We start from the raw sequence: 20762 nt of genomic DNA, 5'->3' as shown, positions 1-20762 counted from the left end.
AGAAATGGTCTCTAACTCATGCAACAATAGAAGGGCCTTACCCAAAGGCTTTTAAGCAAAAATGATACTTTCTAAAGTATCTGGAAAGAACTGTATGCTGAAAAGCACAAAGGTCCATAAGCAAGGGCCAGGCAGCCAGTTAGAAAGATCTGGTTGTAAGTAGAAGGAACAGGTTTTTGCTTTTGTTATGGTTCTAAGTCCTTACCTACATAAGCACCAGTTTTTCTAGAAAAATACTTATCATCACCCTAACTTCACAAAGTTGCTAGAAAAAGAAAAGCTAGTTTTTAGCTCCTCTCAAAAGCCTGGTGTTTGTTTCTAAGTCACAGCCTCAGAGGACACTGACAGCTCCTCTTCCTTATGAGGAGAGGACCGGTCACTATGGCTGCTGAAAACGAGAAAGCTCCGAGCCAAGCCCTTGCCTCTTTCGCCAGTTAATCTTTGCTAATTAGAAGACTGCCACAGTCGTTGAAGACAGGCAGCTCTAAGTCTTTAGTGAGCAGCTACTAAAATTTATATTTACAGTTGCTTACCACCTAAATTAGGTCAAGTTTATTAAAAAAAACTGAAAAAAATGCCATCAGTACAAATATTTCCACTGAAGACTAAAATCTAGCTATATACAGAATGGAAAAGATTTTTTTTTATGTTTGCTTAGAAACTCCTAAGCCTGTCTACTTGGACAATGCATGTGCAGCATCAAGTATTTTAGGACAGGAAAAATTTATTCCGATACTCCCTAGAATAAAAAACATTCTAGAAGAGGCTGAAGCAACCTCAAGAGAAGCAAAACTCAAGAATGAAGAATACTGTAGTACAAAATTATGGCCAAAAATACTGTATTTTTAACCAGCAAGATCATTGGGGCATTATTATACAACATTAGGTGTTTTTTTGCAAAACTAGTTCCCATCCCCAAACAATAGACAATACATGCATTTGAATGACATTTTAAGAACAGTAAATATGATTCTTTTAAATACTGCAAGTTAAAAATGTTTTCTGACAAAACTCCCTAAATACATAGGTCTAGTAAGGGTTTCCAACATGATGACACATGAAGAATCCAGCAAGAAGTTGTATTTAGAGTTCTTTGAGGAAAAGAAATCTACCAAAAACATGTGTTTCAGTCAAAGTAACCTGAACAATGTTACACAATTTGCCATCTCTCTTCCTAAACTTGAAAATATTCTAGCAAAGAATATTTTCTTCACTGTTTTTTTTTTTCATATCTACCAAAGCTTATATGAAAGTCAGAATTGCTTTATCCAGGTAAGATCCAATTTAGCCCAATAGGTGTTTTCATTACATGTAAATGTCATTTACTATTGGGTTGGAATCATATTGGGAAATGGAAGATACATGATAAGGGAGGTAAGAAGGAAATTAATATTTGAGCACCTACTATGTGCTAGGCATGTATGCATACTTTGAACGGATGATTCTAGAGGCAAGAAAGTTATTGAAAGATCACTGGAAGTTGGGAAGACAGCAATGAATGGGTGGTTACTCTGTGAGGAAAAACAAATGACAAGTTTAGACTCTGTACTAGGTATCTACGAAACAGCAGGTGTTTGGCTCCAAAAATCTCTAACTAGTCATACACAACTGAGCCATTTCTTTTCCTAATTTGGTGGAACCAAAAATGAAATCCCAAACACACAGTTACCAGGACAGGCCTATTAACGCTACATATGCTGGAAATATGTGGAGATAGATAAACATACAATATTACAAGTTTTAGTTTTTGTGTGGGTTTCTAACCAAAGAGAGATCTTTGGAAGCAAATAGTAATGTATACCAAGCAACACCTTGTTTGAATCAATTGAGATGTTGTCAATTACCAATTGAGTGGTTTTAAACCCTTATTTAATTTTAAGAAGAGCAGCAATATACATTACAATACTTGGGTACACTTTATTTTGATATGGGTTAACATTCTTCTATATTTCATTTCATTCGTTTTTTTTTTTCTTTGAGAAACTGAAAACAAAGGGAAATTGAGGGTAATTTTGAAGATTATTTCCAACCACTATCTGAGTCTTGCAGTATCTCATTATACAGCCCTTTCTTCCCATTATTATTATTTTTTGCAAATAAGTCATTTGACCCAAATCCAGCATAAATAGCTTTTTACCAATTCCTAACTTAAGACAACTAAAATTTACAATCATGTGGCAGTATAAATTTTAAAATTACAGTTCATACACCTTGACAGTCAAGATAGTCTAAAGTACAAAAAGTAAATTGTCCTTTAGCTGAATTACTTTTTTTCTTTTTTTTTTTTTTAAATAGGCTTGCTAGTTAATCCACAAAAAAAAACAAAAAACAAAAACAAAAACAAAAACAAAAAACAAAACAAGTTTCAGGTGTTCTTCGAATACCTTTTGCAGATGTCATATGCTAGTAAACAACATATGCAGGTTCCTAAGATTGTTTTTCCCCCAGTCTATTCATGACATTCAACAGAGCTCTTTATATGAAAATGTTTTAAAGAAAGAAAAAAAAAACTTTGAGGGGATTTATTGACTTTTGAATAGGTGTATTATTTCCCTTTGTTTCAGATATGAGGCACAAACTTCTGAATTTAAGCTCTGTAAGGCATAGTACAAACCTCCAATTTATAAATGAGGACTTCTCTGTGGGTTTGGAACTGCCATGTCACGCAAAAGAGGGAAAATTATCTGTAAACTGGTACACTGCAATGTGTTAAGTGAGTCATGAAATGGCTGCTTGCCTTGGTATGTTGAAGAAAGGTGTTTGTGTTTTTCTTTTTGACTAAGACATGCCCAAGTCACCAAAAACTTGCCACAGGCCTCTGTTACCTAGAGCATCAATGACAGGAGTCCAGTGGCACACGCTTCTAATGTTTGCAATCACAATATAATAGAAAGCATGAGTAAACTTTGTTTTTATACAAAACTGAAAAGAATCCCTTCCCACCCCCAGCCCCTTCAATAAAACCCCAAAGAAACAGAAAAGAAAATTCTTTAGCTTCGATTGACTAGTGTGGATACAATTAGGTTTCCATGCGTCACTGCAGATAGGGTGATCAAGTTCTTCCTTCCTCAACAGAAAGGGATCGTGTCATGCACCCTACGGCACACAGTGAAGCCACAAACCTCAATTCTGCATAGCAATTCCATCCCAATTCCATAAAGACAAATAGAACAATCTTTCCCTGTTTGCTCAACATCTTCGAGCTTTGAGATCATGTTTAATCGACTACATCTACTATAGCTCTATTAAATAGAATATCTTGATTCCCTAAAACTGTAACACTTATGATCTTGTGATGAGGTTTTCTCTATACACACTGTAGGCCTTCAAATGTTATTGTTGACTTTTTTCTTTTTTTTTCCTTTTTTTGTTTTTTGTTTTTTTTTGTTTTGTTTTGTTTTTTTGGTTTGTTTTTTGCTTTTTGTTTTTTTTTTGTTTTGTTTTTGTTTTTTTTTGTTTTGTTTTGTTTTTTGCTGCACCAAATTTAAGATTGCCCTTTTAGGCAAGCAGTGGTCTCTAGCTGTTAAAACATTTCCTTAGTGGATCACAATAGCTTCTAAAACTGCCTTTCTAATAAAGGCCATCAGAGAGGTAATACTAAACTGTGCATTTGCCAAATAAGAATATGAATCGTATAAAAGCTCATATTCCAATCCTAGGTCAAATGGCAAAAGTTCTACAAAGTTGGTTTCCATGTTTGTATAAAAGCTCCAACTGATTTTATGTATTTTGCTATGAAATTACCTTTGGGTCTTATCAGTATACCTCTACTCAGGAATGTGCAAATGATTTTATACAGCACGATGCTAGTACCGCTCTGTACGATAGTAAGATTTTTTTTTTCTTTTCTAAATGGAAAAAAAAAATATCCCTAGTCAGAAATAAACTGACAAATTTACATTCTCCTCTCTTAAAAAAAGTAAATAAAATAACATTATTCAAAATGTGAATTAGCTATAAGACATACAATTACATAGATACATATCAATACAGCACATTCAATCTGCCAAAAAAATTAATGATTACAAAGCCAGTATGGATGCTGCAATCTCAACAGAGACATATGTACAATGATTAGAGCATTCAGAATTGCACTATACCTACAGGCAGTCTGGTTCTTACTTAAATTACAGGTGTTTTCTGAGCAAAGTGAAAAAGTAACCTGTGTTGTTTGTGGCTGGGAAAGTAAAGGAGAACATTCTACTCCTTAGGAACTCTTGTACTCATCTAAGAAGCCATTCATTTTCTCTCTTCCTTTGTTGTTCCCAAAGAGTGATTGATATGGAAGTTTAGACTTGTGCCAAATAGTACAATACTTAAAATACGACCAGTGTCATGGCCTAATTCCTACCCCCTAGCAGGCTTAAAACAATCTTGATTTATTTTCTTAAGTCAGATTTCAACTCAAGCTGCTTGACAGAAGCTCATCAATACATGTGCTGTATTTTTTTTTTTTTGCATTTGTTGAAAAATTGCACATAGAGAACTCCAAATCTCTCTCCTAGTAGGTTCAGTTACATAAATTCATGTTCTATAGAACACTGAGAGGTTACTCTTGAGTTAAGTCCAAAAGTCTTCCTTAGGTTCCACTTTAACCAGTCACCATTTTAAAAAGATCCAAAGGTGGTAAATCAGCAATAACTTCAGATTTTGCAAATGGAGGTGTCAGAATACTCAAACAATGTTCTTGGCAGACCCACTTGACCTTAAAGAACATAAAGAGAGCAAAACTGGCTTTAAATGAAGAGATAGAAGCAGATTTCATGTTCTATCACAAAGACACTTTTTTTTTTACATTGCTGATTTGGACACTCAACATGGAACAGATGCTAAACAATGTGATCTCAGGGCAAAGAAAAGAATGGACCGTGCCAATCGAATTTACAGTTACCGACTGGTGTTTCAGGGTCATTCTCAGCCAATTATTTTAGGATTCACAGTCTTACTCTCTTCCATTTTTAAAGACTGGCTTTTATATTTTAAATTTTTATTACTTTTCTTTTATGAAAGCCAGCTTTGGCAACACACACTGCCATAATAAATGATGGCCCAAACACTAAGGGAAAAAAGGAAGAAAAATCTGAACCAAGAAGGGGAAAGCTAAGAACAACCTAAGGAAAAGGTTCTGGGTCTGGGTAGCAGCCATTGGAGTAATGTAGTGTCTGTTGGCATATATATATAGTTTTTGGCATCTGTAATTTAAAGAGAGGGTGGCAGGGGGAAGAAGGAAGGTTAGAAGAACCATGGCACATGGCATTTAAAAAAAACAACTGTGTGTCTCTGCTCTTGCCTTACTGACTTGTGCATATCTCTGATGACTAAGCTATGGCTGAAGGTAGAAATCCAAAAGAAATGACACTTAACCATAAGATGGGCATCCACGATCCCAGCACAAAGTGAGGCAAGACAATATATTTATATAAAACAACTCTCTATGTGTATCCAGAGCCATACACTGAAAACCACAGGATTAACACTTAGAATCCTTCAGCAAAACTACAAACGTTTAAATCAAGCCAATGCTGATGGCTTAAATCAAATGATGCTGTCCTGACTGTATCACTTGGGAGAAAAACTTGGCCAAGAATGGGACTAGGGCGAAGGCCGTTGTAACCCAGGAAAAATCAGGATGGGGGTACGGATTAGGGAAAGGGCAATCAGCTTTGTTTTGCTCAACAGAAAAGAAAAAGAAGAGAAAGAAACAACTTTTATCTTGGTGAGTGCATGACTGGGGATTTAAAATACATTGAGTCACAAGGTTTTGCTAAAAAAAAAAAAAAGAGAGAGAGAGAGAGAGAGAGAGGAAATGTGCTGGGACTGTACTTCAGCATCCTGTTTTTCCTCTGAATAGTTTAAATAAAATCATAATATTTACTACAAACTCTGTGGACACGTTCACAGAGTCCGGGACGGCAATAAATTAGTATTATGCAAATTGTTTTCCACAGAAATACAGTCCCTCTTGTACAGCTTCTATAGCCCACCAGGGAAGGGAAGGGCGGTGTTGAGGAGGCACAATTAGACCAGATTGTATTCCTTCAGGTTCAACTGGAGGATGGTGTCCTTGACGGCAGCAAAGACAAAGCGGATGTTCTCGGTGTCTGTGGCGCATGTGAAGTGGGAGTAGATAATTTTGTCACTGTCTGGGTTCAGGTCCACGAACATCTTCAGGATGAATTCTCGAGCTGCCTGGGCATCTCTCTGGGGTCCTGTTGGCCAAGGGAGGAGAGGGACGATTCGTCAGCTGATGTGTTAATGCCTTTGCCCAGTAAGTGTTGACTGGCTCAATAAAGATGCCATGGACAGGACAGCTACACTGCGGATCTGATCCGTTATCATCACCATCCCCAACAATATTGTGTGTAATTGTTTTTCTTTGTCATGCTATCTGACCATCCATCTGTCTAGCTTCTAGATTGCTGCTGCTGCTGGGCACACCACATTTATGTAGTCTTCAATGCACTATATGTGGTGATGAGAATGACTGGCTTATATTTTCTTAGATTTATTCAGGGTCTCTTCCATGCCAAACGATGTCCTAGATGCCTTGCATTAGGATTGTGAGATATTTACCAGGATATATTAAAAACTTAGTTAATAATTTTGCAATGAATTCTTACATAGGACACCAAAATCACAGGGAACAAAAGAGAAAAAATAGGTAAACTGGACCTCATCAAAATAAAAAAACTTGTGCGTCAAAGTTGTGCATCACTATCAAGACAGTGAAGAGACAACTTACAGAATGGATGGCCAATCACATATCTGGTAAGAGGTTAATATTCAGAAAATAGAACTACAGCTGGCCAATAAGCATGTGCAGAGAGGCTCAAGATCATTCATCTTCGATAAAAATCCAAATCACAATGAGATACCACTTCACATCTACCAGAATGGGTGTCATCAAAAAAAGTATAAAAATCTGTGTGGGCAAGGATGTGGAAAAACTGGAACCCTTGTGCATTGTTGGTGGGACTGTACAACGGTGTAGCCGCACTATTGGGTAGTTCCCCCAAAAGCTCAACATAGTATTACCATATGACCTGGCAATTTTATTCCTAGGTATATATCCAAAGGAATTGAAAGCAGGGACTGTAATAGTTATTTGGACAATGAATTTCACTGCGTAGTATTCACAATAGCCAAAGTGTGGAAACGACCCATGTGGCCATCTACAGAGGAATGGATAAACAAGAGGTAGGAGACACACAACAGAGTTTTATTCAGCCCTAGAAAAGTTGCCACAACCTGTGTGAATCTTGAAAACATCAGGCTAAGTAAAAGAAGCCGGACAAAAGAACAAATGTATGACTGCACTTATATGAGGTACATAGGATAGGAACATTAATAGAGCCAAAGTAGATTAGAAGTTAGTTGCAGAAGCTGGGGAAAGGGGAAATGAGGAGTGACTGCTTAATGGTTTGGGGTGATGAAAAGTTTTGGGAATAGTGATGGCTGTACAGCACTGTGAATATAATTAATGTCACTGAACTGTATGCTTTAAAATGGTTAAAATGACAAATTTTGTTAGATTTTTAAATTATGGTAAGATATATATCAAAAAGCACTGAACTGTGTGCTTTGAATGGGTGAATTACATGGCATGTGAGTTATAGGTCAGTAGAGCTGTATTAAAATAACTATTTTGAATAAAATAAAATAAAATAAAATAAAATAAAATAAAATAAAATAACTATTTTGTAGATCCTGATAAATGTATTAATGTGATCCTGAAATTAATGTTAATGAGTAACATCAAAACACTACACCTATCAACTACTGAGCATCTATATTAGTCTCTGAGGCCCTATATATGTAACATTTCCATCTTTTCCAGTGAATTCCATCCTAAGAAAGATGGCAGTCATGCTATAACCTTCTCCTACTCCACATCCTTCTGTCTGACAAGACCCTCTTGGGGTCCACAGCTTCCATTTTTTCTATCAATATTCTCGTTATCTATTGGTTGGGATAAAGAAATCTATGAAAACTTGACAGGGCCTATCACTTCTAACAAAATGCTTCACGAATTTTAGATGGCCAAATTGAAGACTTTTCAAACCAGCCTTACTGCAAAGTGAGGATTACCTCTGTAAGCTTATATCTAACCCTGCCAGGAGGGAGGAAAGAGCCATGAAGACAAATGGATTATTCCCATTTGCAGAATTAACAAAGGTAACGTTTACATTTTTGACTTCAGTGACCAGAATAGAAATTTTTGTCAGCAATCAAGAAGGCTGGTATTATAATGAAAGTGCCATACAAATACCATGAGTATAATGTCCTAACTTTCTCGGTGTTATTGATTTAACTAATTCCACAGCAGTAACAGAATATTTAAAACTAGGACTAAGAGATTGTTGGGGTTGGAGCATCTTCTCATTTTCATAAAGGAACCCCATCTTTCTGGCTTGTGATGGAAGTTCCCTTTGATTTTTGTATTTACCCTATTTGGGGAAAAAAGGGCTATTTTTACTTAAACCCTAAAGACTATCACAACTAGATCGGACCGAGTTCAGCGAAGAGCACTTGCAATATATTAGGTTTTTAAGCATAAATTATATGATTTGAATAAACACAAACTACAAATAAATCATTATGGCCATCTTAGCAGGCACAGGATTCCACAGTCTCTATGAACAATTCTGCAATTCACATCCATGTGGAAATGGTAATTTCTCTTCCTGCAGAGAAATACAGAAATGGCATTCATCATGATTAAGATCTTGTACGTGCAGAAATGTGGAAGTGTGAAATTCATAATACTAGAAACATGTTTGTTATAAAAACATCACTGCAGAGTCGGCCTAGAATTTTTTTAGTTGCAGCTCTTACAAGGGCTTTGTATGAAATGACAGCTGTGTTTGCTCTGTGAATAAGTGTCTTTTTTTCTTTCTCCACGGCTGAGTTCTCTGTTCTCTGTGCGTTATGTGCACATTGATGGAGATTAACAGTAAAAAAAAACATGTTCACAGTTTAAGCCCTTGGCAATGCACACATGTTGGAAGGAAGAAATGCTCATAATGATGGGGAATCTGGGGAAATTCACTGGATGAAAGACATAGGTAAAGAGATCATGAGGACATGGCAAAGAAGGAAAAAAAAGTACCCAAAATATGTATCACAGAAAAAGTCTTTTGTTGGTGCAAAAAAAAAAAAAAATTCAAACCCACGTGTGGTGTGCTGTGGGTACTGCATGGAGTAGCTTGAGCCTTGGCGACTTTGCTCCATGGGGCAGGCTGTGCTGTATTTATCCCCTGTCGTCTTGCATGCAAGCACATCTTGAAAACCTGCTGGCCTAACAGGGGTGCTATGTACAGAGTGGGGCATCATTCCCCACTTGCTGGTTCTCACTGAACTCTGGGGAAAAATAAAGTCTCTTTCAGGAGAGAGAGGCAAATGTATGCTTAGGTATAAGTCAGATGCTTTATGCCCATCTTATTCAGGTACCTCTTGTGGTTAAAGACTAGCCCATTGCTGTTGGAGACCAAGTTAGTGACACACCAAGTTCCTTACTTCTATAGTTTCCGCAAAACAGTGAGGGATACAGTCTGGCATTTATAACTGAGTGGCAGGCTGGTGTCCAATAAAAAGGGGGTAAAAATGAAAACACTGTCTCAGCTAAGAAAGCATTTTTCTTTCCCCTAAGATTTTCTATTTATTCATGAGAGACATAGAGAGAGGCAGAGACACAGAGGGAGAAGCAGGCTCCCTGCAGGGGAGAAGCAGGAGGTGAGTTAAGAGAGAGGCAGAGGGAGAAGCAGGCTCCCTGCAGGGAGCCCTATGCGGGACTCCATCCCAGGACCCCAGGATCATGCCCTAAATCAAAGGCAGACGCTCAACCACTGAGCCCCCCAGGTATCCTGAAAGCATTTGGTCTTGAAGGAACAGGAAAGCACAAAGGAGAAGGTACTTGGAGAATGGACAGGAGCGCACACTGCTGACAAACTACAGAGAGTTCTATTTCTAATGCCTGATAGCATCCCCCAAACATTTCTATTGCAAGCTGCCCACCTTTAGGATCTTAGATATGTTTGAGAAGGGAAATTCAGTTCCCCTTCTGTGAGCTGGCCCTGCCCCAAATGCCCGTGGGATGAAAAGATGAGTCAAACCCCCTCCTTAAGGACTTCACAAAGCTTTGTGACTTCACAAAGCTATAAAGCCAGTTGAATATTGCCTTTCTTTTTTTTTTTTTTTAAGTAATTGCATTTCTGAGGGAGCTTGCTGAACTGATACCTACTGCACATCCTACATTGATAATCTCATTTAAAGAGGAGTCTGTCATACACACCTGTTCCCTACATCTTTACGATAGCTACACCTGGGCTTGTGCTCTTCTCCCTGCCAGGTATCGCGGTAAGTGACCTATATGCAATTCTATTTAATTCTTTTCTACTTAGCAAACTGAATGGTTGAATAGACTTGTCTAAGCTCACCATGGCAGTTAAGTGGCAGAGTTGGAACTTTGTGACATTCAAAGCTGTGGTCTGACCTACTAATCATCTAGACCTGAGTTTGGCATGCTTTCTCTGTAAAGGACCCAAGAGTGAGGTTGGTGACACAGGAAGACCATTAACTCACCTCCTCCAGGCCACACTTACTGCTAGAGCAGATCCTCTTGAAGAAGTGAGGGCTGGCTGATAGACTACACAAAGAATGGCGAGAGAGATGAAGACAGGGTACTGAAGGGAACCCCAAGCCTTAATGCTACCCGTTGTGGCAGAGAGGAATAGCACTGAGGGACTGTAAGTAGATCTGTCTGTCCATAGGCACAGGAAAAATGCTGTGGGTTATAAAGGCAAATAGAATGTAAAGGGACCAGCCCTTGAACCTGCCATAAGGTGGGGAGCTGCTGGAACTGTCTCCTGGTCAGAGGGGCTGGTGAGTGCCACAGTTGATGTATCCCTCCGCCTTGATGGGAGTAGGCTGTGGGTACCCTAGCTGACCTCCTGCCTCAAGGAGCCGTGGGACCCTAGCCCACACCAGCCCTGGCCCTCCCACCAAGGTTGGCCTAGCTCTATGCACCCTGGAATACCCCTGATCATTGCTCACTACAGCCTTAGCCATCACTCCAACAGGGCATGGGTGCTAAGCATGCAGGAACACTCTAGGCTCCTACCACCCTGCCTATGGCAGCCCTGCCAGGGCACCCTGGGGAGCCCTGTGGGAAGCACCTTAGAGTGCCCTGAGATTTGTACCTTGTCTTGGCTCTAGCTACCCTGCCATAGTGCCCCCTGGGACACTCCGGATTACACCTACTTGAACTTCAATTGTTCTTCCAGGGCATCTTGAGTAGAGAGCCCTGGGACTGCTCCCTGTGCTTACAGGCCCAGGACCCCTGGCTTGCACTTACTTCCTCTTGAGTTATCCTGCCTGGGGTATGCCGGCTTATGTCTACTTCAAATTTAAATGTCCTGCCAAGGCACCCTCTACATGGAAAGCCTTGGGATCCCCTAGCTTGTACTCACTTCAGATCTAACTATTCTGCCAAGGTGCTGCCTGTAAGAGCCCCAGGACTGCCCCCATCCATGCCCACTTCAGCTCCAACCATCCCACCAGGGCAACCCCAGCATGCAGTGCTGTGGGATCCCCAGCCCATGCCAGCCACAGCTCTGGCAAAAAGTCATCATGCACAAACACATGGTCTACACAGTGGGCAACCATACACGAGACTATCCCATCAAGTTTAGGAGACATAGTTGTTCCACCTACTTCATAGAGACAAACATAGACAGTCAAGCCAAATGACATAGCGGAATATGCCCCAAACAAGAACAAGACAAACCTCACAAAAAAAACTAAAACTGAGCTAAGCAATATGCCTGATAGAGTTTAATGGTCATAAAGATGCCCACCAGCTTAGAAAAGTAGAGGAACTCAGTAAGAAATTCTTCAATAAGAGAGAAAATGTATTAAAAAAAATCAAAATTAATACAATAACTGGAATGAAAAAAAATGTACACCGAAAAGCAAATTAATGATAAGGAAGACCAGATGAGGGCAGCCTGGGAGGTTCTATGGTGTAGCACTGCCTTCAGCCCAGGGCGTGATCCTGGAGATCCGGGATCAAGTCCCACGTCAGGCTCCCTGCATGGAGCCTGCTTCTCCCTCTGCCTGTGACTTTGCCTCTCTCTCTCTCTCTCTCTCTCTCTCTCTGTTTCTCTCATGAATAAATAAATAAAATATTAAAAAAAAAGGAAGACCAAGTGATGGAAAGGACACAAGCTCAGCGGTACAAAAAATGTTTTTAAAATGAGGATAGGTTAAGGGATGTCTTGAATGCCAGCAAGCAAATGTCTGTATTATGAGGCACCAGAAAAAGAGAAAGAGTAAGAAAATGTATTCAAAGAAGTAATAGCTGAAAACTTCCCTTATCTAAGGGAGAAAAAACAGACCTTTAGGTTCAAAAAGCATAGAGTCTCAAAAAGATGGACCCAAGGAGGCCCACGGACACAATAATTAAACGTCAAGGGTTAAAAAGAGAATTTTAAAAGCAGCGAGAGAGAAGCAAAAATTTACATAAAAGGTAAATCACTTAAGTCTATCCACTGATATTTCAGCAGGTATATGGTCATCCAGAAGAAAGAGGCATGATTGATAGATTCAAATGTTAAAAGGGGAAAAAAATCTGCAATCAAGAATACTTTACTTGGTGAGGTTAGCATTCAGAACTGAGGGAGAGATATTGAGTTTCCCAGACAAACAAATGATAAAGGACTTCATCACTACTAAAGGACCTTACAAGAAATGTTAAAGTGACTTCTTCAAGTGGAAAAGGCCATAATTTAAAAAAAAAGTATGAATAAAAAGACGTAAAATGGGATAACATATATATAAACTGGAGGAGTGAGTAAAAAAGATCTTTTGGAATGTGTTCAAACATTAGTGGCCATCAAAACTTGATACAGACCACGACATACTTAGGATGTTATGTTCGAACCTCGAACTGCAAGCCCAAGACCTGGAATACAGATACACAAAAACTAAAAAAGCCAGGCATAGCACTACAGAGAGTCAGCAATCACAAGACAGCAAACAAGGAGAAGAAGGGAACAAAAGAAAGAAACAGAGAATAAAAACAACCAAAAAATTTTTAATAAAATGGCAGTAAGAAAAAAAAACGGCATTAGGTACATAGCTATCAACAATTATTTTAAATGTAAATTGTCTAAATGTTCCATCAAAGGACACAGGATGGCAGAATAGAGAAAAAAGTAAGACGTCTCTAAATGCTGCCTACCAGAGACTCAGTGTGTGTGTGCCTTTAGGTCTGAAGTGAAAGTACAGATAAAAAATATTCCATACAAAAGAAAGTGGAAAAAAAAAAACAAAAAACGCTGGGCACCAATACTTATATCAGATGAAACAGACTTTAAAACAAAGACTGTAACAAGAGACGAAGGGATTACATAACGGTCAGGGGGTCAATCCATCAAGAAGGTAAAACAATTGTTTAATTATGTACCCAACACCGGAGCCCCTAAATACAGAAAAGCAAATATTAATGATATAAAAACAGAAAGTGATAGTAATACCAAGGGACTTTGAAACCCACTTACATCAATGGATAAATGATCCAGGCAAAAAATCAACAAAGAAACCACGTTTTTGACTGACACATTAGACCAGATATATACAGAAATATATTTACGTATAGATACATATAGAAATTCTATCCAAAGCGACAAAATACACATTGTTTTCAAATGCACATGGGACATTCTCCAGGAGAAATCACATGCTAGGCCAAAAAACAAGCCTCAATAAATTTAAGAAGACTGGGACCATATCACGCATTTTTTTCTAACCACAATGGTATAAAGCTAGAAATCAGTAATAAGAAAAGACACCAGAAAAAACAAACACACAGAGGCCAAATAACTTGGTAGTAAACAACCACCAGATCAATAAAAAAAAACCCAAGAGGAAACTAAAAAATACATGGAGACAAATGAAAATGAAAATAAAGGGCCAAATATTTGATATGCAGCAAAAGCAGTTCTATGAGGGAAATTTATAATGACAGACCTACCTCAAAAATGAAAATCTCACACAACCTAACATTACACCTAAAAGAACTAGAAAAAGAACAAAGAAAACCCAAATTTAGTAGAAGGAGGACCTGATAAATATCAGATCAGAAATAAATGAAAGAGACTAAAAAACAGAAAAGATCAATGAAACCAAGACCAGGTTCTTGGAAAAGATAAACAAAATTGATAAACCTTTAGTCAAATTCATTAAGAAAGAAAGAGAGTAACAACCAACCACAGAAATACAAAGGATTATAAAAGACTACTATAAAAAATTCTATGCTGACAAGTTGGACAATCTATAAGAAACAGATAAATTCCTAGAAACATACAATCTTCTAAAAGTGAATCAGAAGAAACAAAATCTGAACAGATCAATTACTAGTAATAAAATGGAACTGGTAATCAACTTCAAACAAACTGGAAGTCTAGTGTCAATTGGCTTCACAGGTGAATTCTACCCAACTTTAAAAAAATATCTATTCTGAATCATTATATCAAACTATTATAAAAACAGGACAGGAAGGGAAACTTCCAGATGCATTCTATAAGGTCAGTTTTACCTTCTTACCCAAACTGGACAAAAGTCACTACAAAAACAAGCAAACAAACAAAACTCTACGGGCCAGCATCTCTGATGAACTTAGATGCAAAAATCAAAAAACATTAGCAAACCATATTCAACAATACATTAAAAGGATCATTCACCACGGTCACAAGGGATCCAGTCCAGGGATCCAGAGGTGGTTCAATACTCACAAATCAAGCAATGTGATACATCCCATTAACAAAATGAAAGATAAAAACCATATGACTATCTCAAATGAGGCAGCAAAAGCATTTGACAAAATTCAACATCTGTTCATGATGAAAACCCTCAACAAAGTAGGCTTAGACTTATAACTGAACAAAATAAAGGCAACATATGAAAAACCCACAGCTAACATCATTCTCAATGGGGAAAAACTTTTCCCCTAAGATCAGGATGTTCATTCTCACTACTTTTAATCAATATAGTACTGTAAGTACTAGTGACAGCAATCAGACAAGAAGAAGGAATAAAGGGCATGCAAATTGATAAGAAAGAAGTTAAACTGTCAGTATTTGTACAATATATTTCTATACATAGAAAACCCTAAAGACTCCAGTGAAAAATTACTAGAATAAGTAAAGTTGTAGGATACAAAATTAGTACACATAAATTGGTTCCATTTCTATACAGTTAATAATGAAGTAGCAGAAAGAGAAATGAAGAAAACAATCACATTTACAATTGCACCAAAAATAAAATACCTAGGAATAAACTTAACAAAGATCTATACTCTGAAAACTATGAAATACTGATAAAAGAAATTGAAGATGACACAAATAAATGGAATGATTTTCCATGCTCATGGATTGGAAGAATTAGTATCATTAAAATGTCCATACTACCCAAAGCAATTGACAGACTTCACAAAATCTCTATCAAAATACCAAGAGCATTTTTCATAGAAATAGTACAACCAATTCTAAGATTTTTTAAAAAGATTTTTATTTTATTTATTCATGAGACACAGAGGGGGAGAGAGAGAGAGAGAGAGAGAGAGAGAGAGAGAGAGAGAGAGGCAGAGACACAGGCTCCATGCAGGGAGCCCGATGTGGGACTCGATCCCAGGTCTCCAGGAGCACGCCCTGGGCCGAAGGCAGGCGCTTAACTGCTGAGCCACCCAGGGATCCCCTTCTAAGATTTTTATGGAACCACAAAAGACCCTAAATAGCCAAAAAAAAAAAAAAAAGTGAGAAATAAGAACAAAGCTGGAAGTATCACAATGCCAGATTTCAAGATCTACTATAAAACTGCAGTAATCAGGGATGCCTGGGTGGCTCAGTGGGTGAGCATCTGCCTTTGGCTCAGGTCATAATCTTGGGGTCCTGGGACTGAGTCTCATATCAGGCTCCCTGCATGGAGCCTGCTTCTCCCTCTGCCTATGTCTCTGCCCCACCCCCCCCGCCTCTCATGAATAAATAAAACATCTTAAAAAAAAACCTGTAGTAATCAAAAAACTATTAAATTGGCACAAAAACAGACACATAGGTCAATGGGACAGAATAGAGAGCCCAGAAATAAACCTACACTTGCATGGTCAATTAATCTGTGACAAAAGAAGCAAGAATACCCAATGGGGAGAAGACAATCTCTTCAATACCTGATGTTGAGAAAACTGGAGAGCTACCTGAAAAATAGTGAAACTGGACCGCTTTCTCGCACCACATACAAAAATAAACTCAAAATGGATTAAATACCCAAATTTGAGATTTAAAAACCATAAAACTCCCAGAAAAAAAAAAAACAGGCAGTAATCTCTTTGATATTGGCTTTACCAACATATTTCTAGTTAGGTCTCCTCTGAAGGGAAACCAAAGCAAAAATAACCTTATTAAAGCTATACTCAAATAAAAAGCTTGGGAACAGTGAAGGTAATCTTCAACAAAATAAAGCAAAACATATTTGATAAGGGTTTAATACCCAAAATATATAAAGAACTTCAACAACTCAATACTAAAAATACAGATAATCTGATTAAAAATGGACAGAAGACCTGAACAGACATTTTTCCAAAGAAGACATACAGGTGGCCAACAGGTACATAAAAAAGATGCTCAACATCACTAATCATCAGGGAAATGCAAATTAAAACCACACTGAGGTATCACCTGACACCTGTCAGAATGGGTAAAATAAAAAATATAAGAAACTGGTGTTGATGAGGATGTGGAAAAAAAGGAACCCTCCTGTGCCATCGGTGGGTCTAAATACAGGTGTAGCCACTGTGGAAACAGTATGGAAATTCGTCAAAAAACTAAAAACAGGATTAGCATGATTCAGTAATTCCACTACCCAGCAATAAATAAACAAAAAAGTAAATAAATACACATGTATATATATTATACATATATACATAAGTATATATTATATATAATACATATATAAATGTGAAAAGATATATGCACCCCTATGTTTACTACAGCATTATTTACAATAGCCAAGATACAGAAGCAACCCAAGTGTCTGTCAACAGATGAATGGATAAAGAAGGTGTTCTATGTGTATAGATGTGTATGTACACACACAATACATACACACACGATGGAATATTACATAGGCATAAGGAGAGGTCATGCCACTGAGACAACATAGAGAGTATAATGCTAAGTGAAATAATTCAGAGAAAGGTAACCACCATAAAAAAGAAAAAAAAAGGATAACCACCATATGATTTCACTCACACAGAATCTAAAGAACAAATAAATAAATAAACAGACCCATAAATACCAAAAACTGATGGCTGCCGGATGAGTTGGGTTGGGTAGATAGATGGGTGAAATGAGTGAAGGGGAGGGGGAGACAGAAGCCTCCAGTTGTGGAATGAATCAAGCCCAGGCACAGCATAGGGAATATAGTCACCAATGCTGTATGGTGACAGACGGAAGCTCCCCCTGCGGTGAGCACAGCATTATAGACGGACTTGTCATATCACTATGTTATACACCTGAAACTAATATAGCCTTATGGATCAACTATATTTCAATTGAAAGAAGAAAGGGGCAAAGAGCATAAGTATTTTAGGTTTTGTGGGCAATTCGGTTGGTCACAACTACTCAACTGTGCTATTAAAGCATAGAAACAGTCTGTGGATAAATGAATGGGTGTGACTGTTTCAATAAAACTTTATAAAAAGCGGTAGCAAGCCATAGTTTGCCACTCCTAATCTAGACTCCAGTACGTATGGGCAGGTGTGTGGGTCTCTTGCCAGAGAAGCTCTTTCTGAGCAGTGGCTGCGACTGGCTTTTTTCAGAGTGCCTTGGTGTGGATGCATTTTGTTACCTGTCAACAAGTATTTCTCAGAATGGTTGAGTGTCATGCCCAGTCGTTGAGGATTTCACAGTCTACTTGAGTAGGCAAGATGTGTTTATAAGAAGTAAGTAATGCAAAAACAAAGGAGTACTGATGCAGGTGTTATGGATTCTAAGAACTACAGGAAGAGTGTAGAGGTTGGTGCCATCCTGAAGGATGACAGGATGAGGTCATGCAGCGCCCTCCCCAAAATATTTCCTACCACTCACCATGTGTCAAGTATCATGCTAAAATATCATACATGTATCTCGGATAGTCTACAAAACAATCGCATGAGCTTGGTCCTAAAGTCTTGAGAAATTGAATGACTTGATCATGGTTCTACAAAGTATCAAAACTGTGAAGGTGAACCTGGGTAGAGTGATTTCAGAGGCTGGGCTCTGGACACAAAGCTCTGTTCTTTTTCCACAGAGGCAAGAGCAGACAGTTAACAAAAGAAGGCATTATGATGGTCGATACACAATTGTTCAAAACTAGGGGACTGTTCCTCCTCTCATGCACTTAATTCAAAACACGTAAGTTGTTTTCTTTCGCTATCACTTTTCAGCATTGTCGGGGGAATTGAAACCTTTCAGGTTGTTAAAGAGCAGGGCAAACAATCATTTGTACTTCATCAATCACACAGGCAGCCTTTCCAGGCAGAGGCAGCAACAATGTGCTACGTGCAATGTGTGAGCTCTTGTATTGCTGGCTAGGCAGCCAAGCAGATCCCCTGCTACTGGGCTGGCTGAAGAGTGCTGACTTACCATCATATTCTGGGAAGTAGTCAACTAGGTGGGAATACATAATTTTCTCCTCTAGAAGATCTTTCTTGTTTAAGAATAGAATAACCGAAGAGTTCTGGAACCAGGGATATGTGATAATTGTTCTAAAGAGTGCTTTGCTTTCCTCCATTCGGTTCTGAAAAAAATTAGAAAAACAAGGCATGAATTACAGGATTACTCAATCTGTGACTTGTTTGTGTTGGAAGTACAACCCATCTCCTGTATGCATTCAAAATTTTGTAGCCTCGGGCTGGATGGTAGTAGCTTTTATCAGGATTTACATGCAAAGGGTTCATGACACCCATCAGCTCTTTTATTAAGTTAACTCTCAGACTGACAAGCAGGTGACCAGCTCTTCCTCCCACAGACACACTCACCACTAGGTCATTCCCACACCCAGGTCACAGACAAAGGCAGCAGATTAGGGAGAGTCCTCCTTTTCCTGGGGACATAAAAGCCTTGGTGCATGGGGACACTTCTTCCTGGCTATACCGATGATACTTTCTGGCCCCCACAGTTTAGTGCTATGTGTGATGACTAAGTTTCCAGCAGTGAAAACACCTGCCTGGGACTCAGCCCACCTCCACCGCTCCTGGGGGCCTGGTGGTTGAAGCCAGAGCATCCTACTCCGATGGCATCCAGCCTGGATCAGGGCAGGGCTCTGAATCCAGACCCACATCACTTAGAACAACTACTGTCTGGTTTATGGTCATCAGTTTAGCCAAGCAGCCCAACTGGCCCCATTAACTCCAGGACTTTTGCTGGGAACTTTGGAAGAGAGAACCTTGATTTCATGCAGAATGTGGATGAGGACTCACGTAGGCTCAGGAACTTCAGACAACCATCTTGAAATAGAAAATTAACCAGGTCCTGCTCATTTGCTTTTAATACCTGAACTTGGTTCTGCCTCTGGATTTTCAGCAACATTGGCCAATATGTATTCTTTAGTTTTGAAGCTAGTTTGAACTGTGTTTTTCTGTTTGTTGTATAAAATACTTGCAATGGATATACCTGGATACATCCCTCCCTCCCCCAAACTTCTCAAAGGAGATGAATGAATAAATGACATTTCAGGGATGGCCATGAAGACTAGGTGTTCAAGCTGTTCATGTTTTCCGCTCAGAGTCTGCCTTCCTCATGTTAGAAGGTTCCCTAAGTTTCATAGTGCAGTGTTACAAAGGCCCAGCATACTCTTCCGGACAACCTTTTGACTGCAGTTCTGGGAAATCTCCAGGAAACTCAGCTCACCAAGGAAAATTTTCTGATCCTAATTTTGTCTTGTTCTTTCCTTCTGTAAAGTGTGCCAATTCAAATCAGGTTGAAAAGACCCACTTTTCAAAAAGAGATCTTTACCAAGTTCTGTAAAGCAGATGATCGTCAATATGCCAATCTCTTCAACCTTTAAACTTCCTCCCTAGCACTGCTCATTTAAATATGAAAGCACATGGAATATAAAAAAATAGTGAAAGGGAATAAAGGGGAAAGGAGAAAAAATGAGTGGGACATATCAGAAAGAGAGACAGAACATGAGAAACTCCTAACTGTGGGAAACGAACAAGGGGTGGTGGAAAGGGAGGTGGGCAGGGGGTGGGGGTGACTGGGGAATGGGCACTGAGGGGGGCACTTGATGGGATGAGCACTGGGTGTTATGCTATATGTTGGCAAATTGAACTCCAATAAAAAAAATAATACGAATGCACAGTGGGACAGATACAGAGGGACTTCATGGCTCAAGGGACAATGTTTATTTCACTGTGTACATTTCTCTTTTATACAAATGATATGCATGGCTTTTAAAATATCTATCTATGTGCCTTTTACTGGTTATCATTACCAGTGGTAAAATTTTAACCCCCAGAAACAACAGTCATTAAGAAATCATGTCTTGGGGCCTATGGTTTTATAGGTTGAAAATTTCAGGGCTGAAGATCAGCAAAGGCCCAAATAAGAACTGAAAGAATTCTAAAAGAATCTAAAGAAGGTTAAACTCAATAGTGACATCTCTGATGGGAGAGTTAACTTTTTTTTCCCCCATATATAAAGAAATTCTAGAAAGGCATACTGTGG

General features: G+C 38.7%; 1 protein-coding gene across 2 annotated transcripts in view; it reads right to left on the bottom strand.

Moving 5' to 3' along the window:
- Nucleotides 1–822: 822 nt before the first annotated feature.
- Nucleotides 823–20762, bottom strand: part of GNAQ (G protein subunit alpha q) — a 313102-nt gene continuing 293162 nt past the window's right edge. The window contains exons 6-8 of one of the 2 annotated variants that reach the window (XM_041744379.1): nucleotides 18678–18831; nucleotides 5985–6209; nucleotides 823–4705 (exon numbers count right to left, since the gene is read on the bottom strand). In XM_041744379.1, coding sequence (XP_041600313.1) covers nucleotides 6019–6209; nucleotides 18678–18831 — 345 coding nt within the window. In that variant the 3' untranslated portion in view covers nucleotides 823–4705; nucleotides 5985–6018. Of the gene's footprint in view, nucleotides 6210–18677; nucleotides 18832–20762 lie in introns of both variants that reach the window. The other variant, XM_041744377.1, reaches the window with a different exon arrangement.

Source organism: Vulpes lagopus, chromosome 2 (assembly GCF_018345385.1).
Source record: "Vulpes lagopus strain Blue_001 chromosome 2, ASM1834538v1, whole genome shotgun sequence".
NCBI lineage: Eukaryota > Metazoa > Chordata > Mammalia > Carnivora > Canidae > Vulpes > Vulpes lagopus.
The sequence above is the reverse complement of the archived record's forward strand: the minus strand, read 5'-3'. Positions and strand labels throughout refer to the sequence as shown.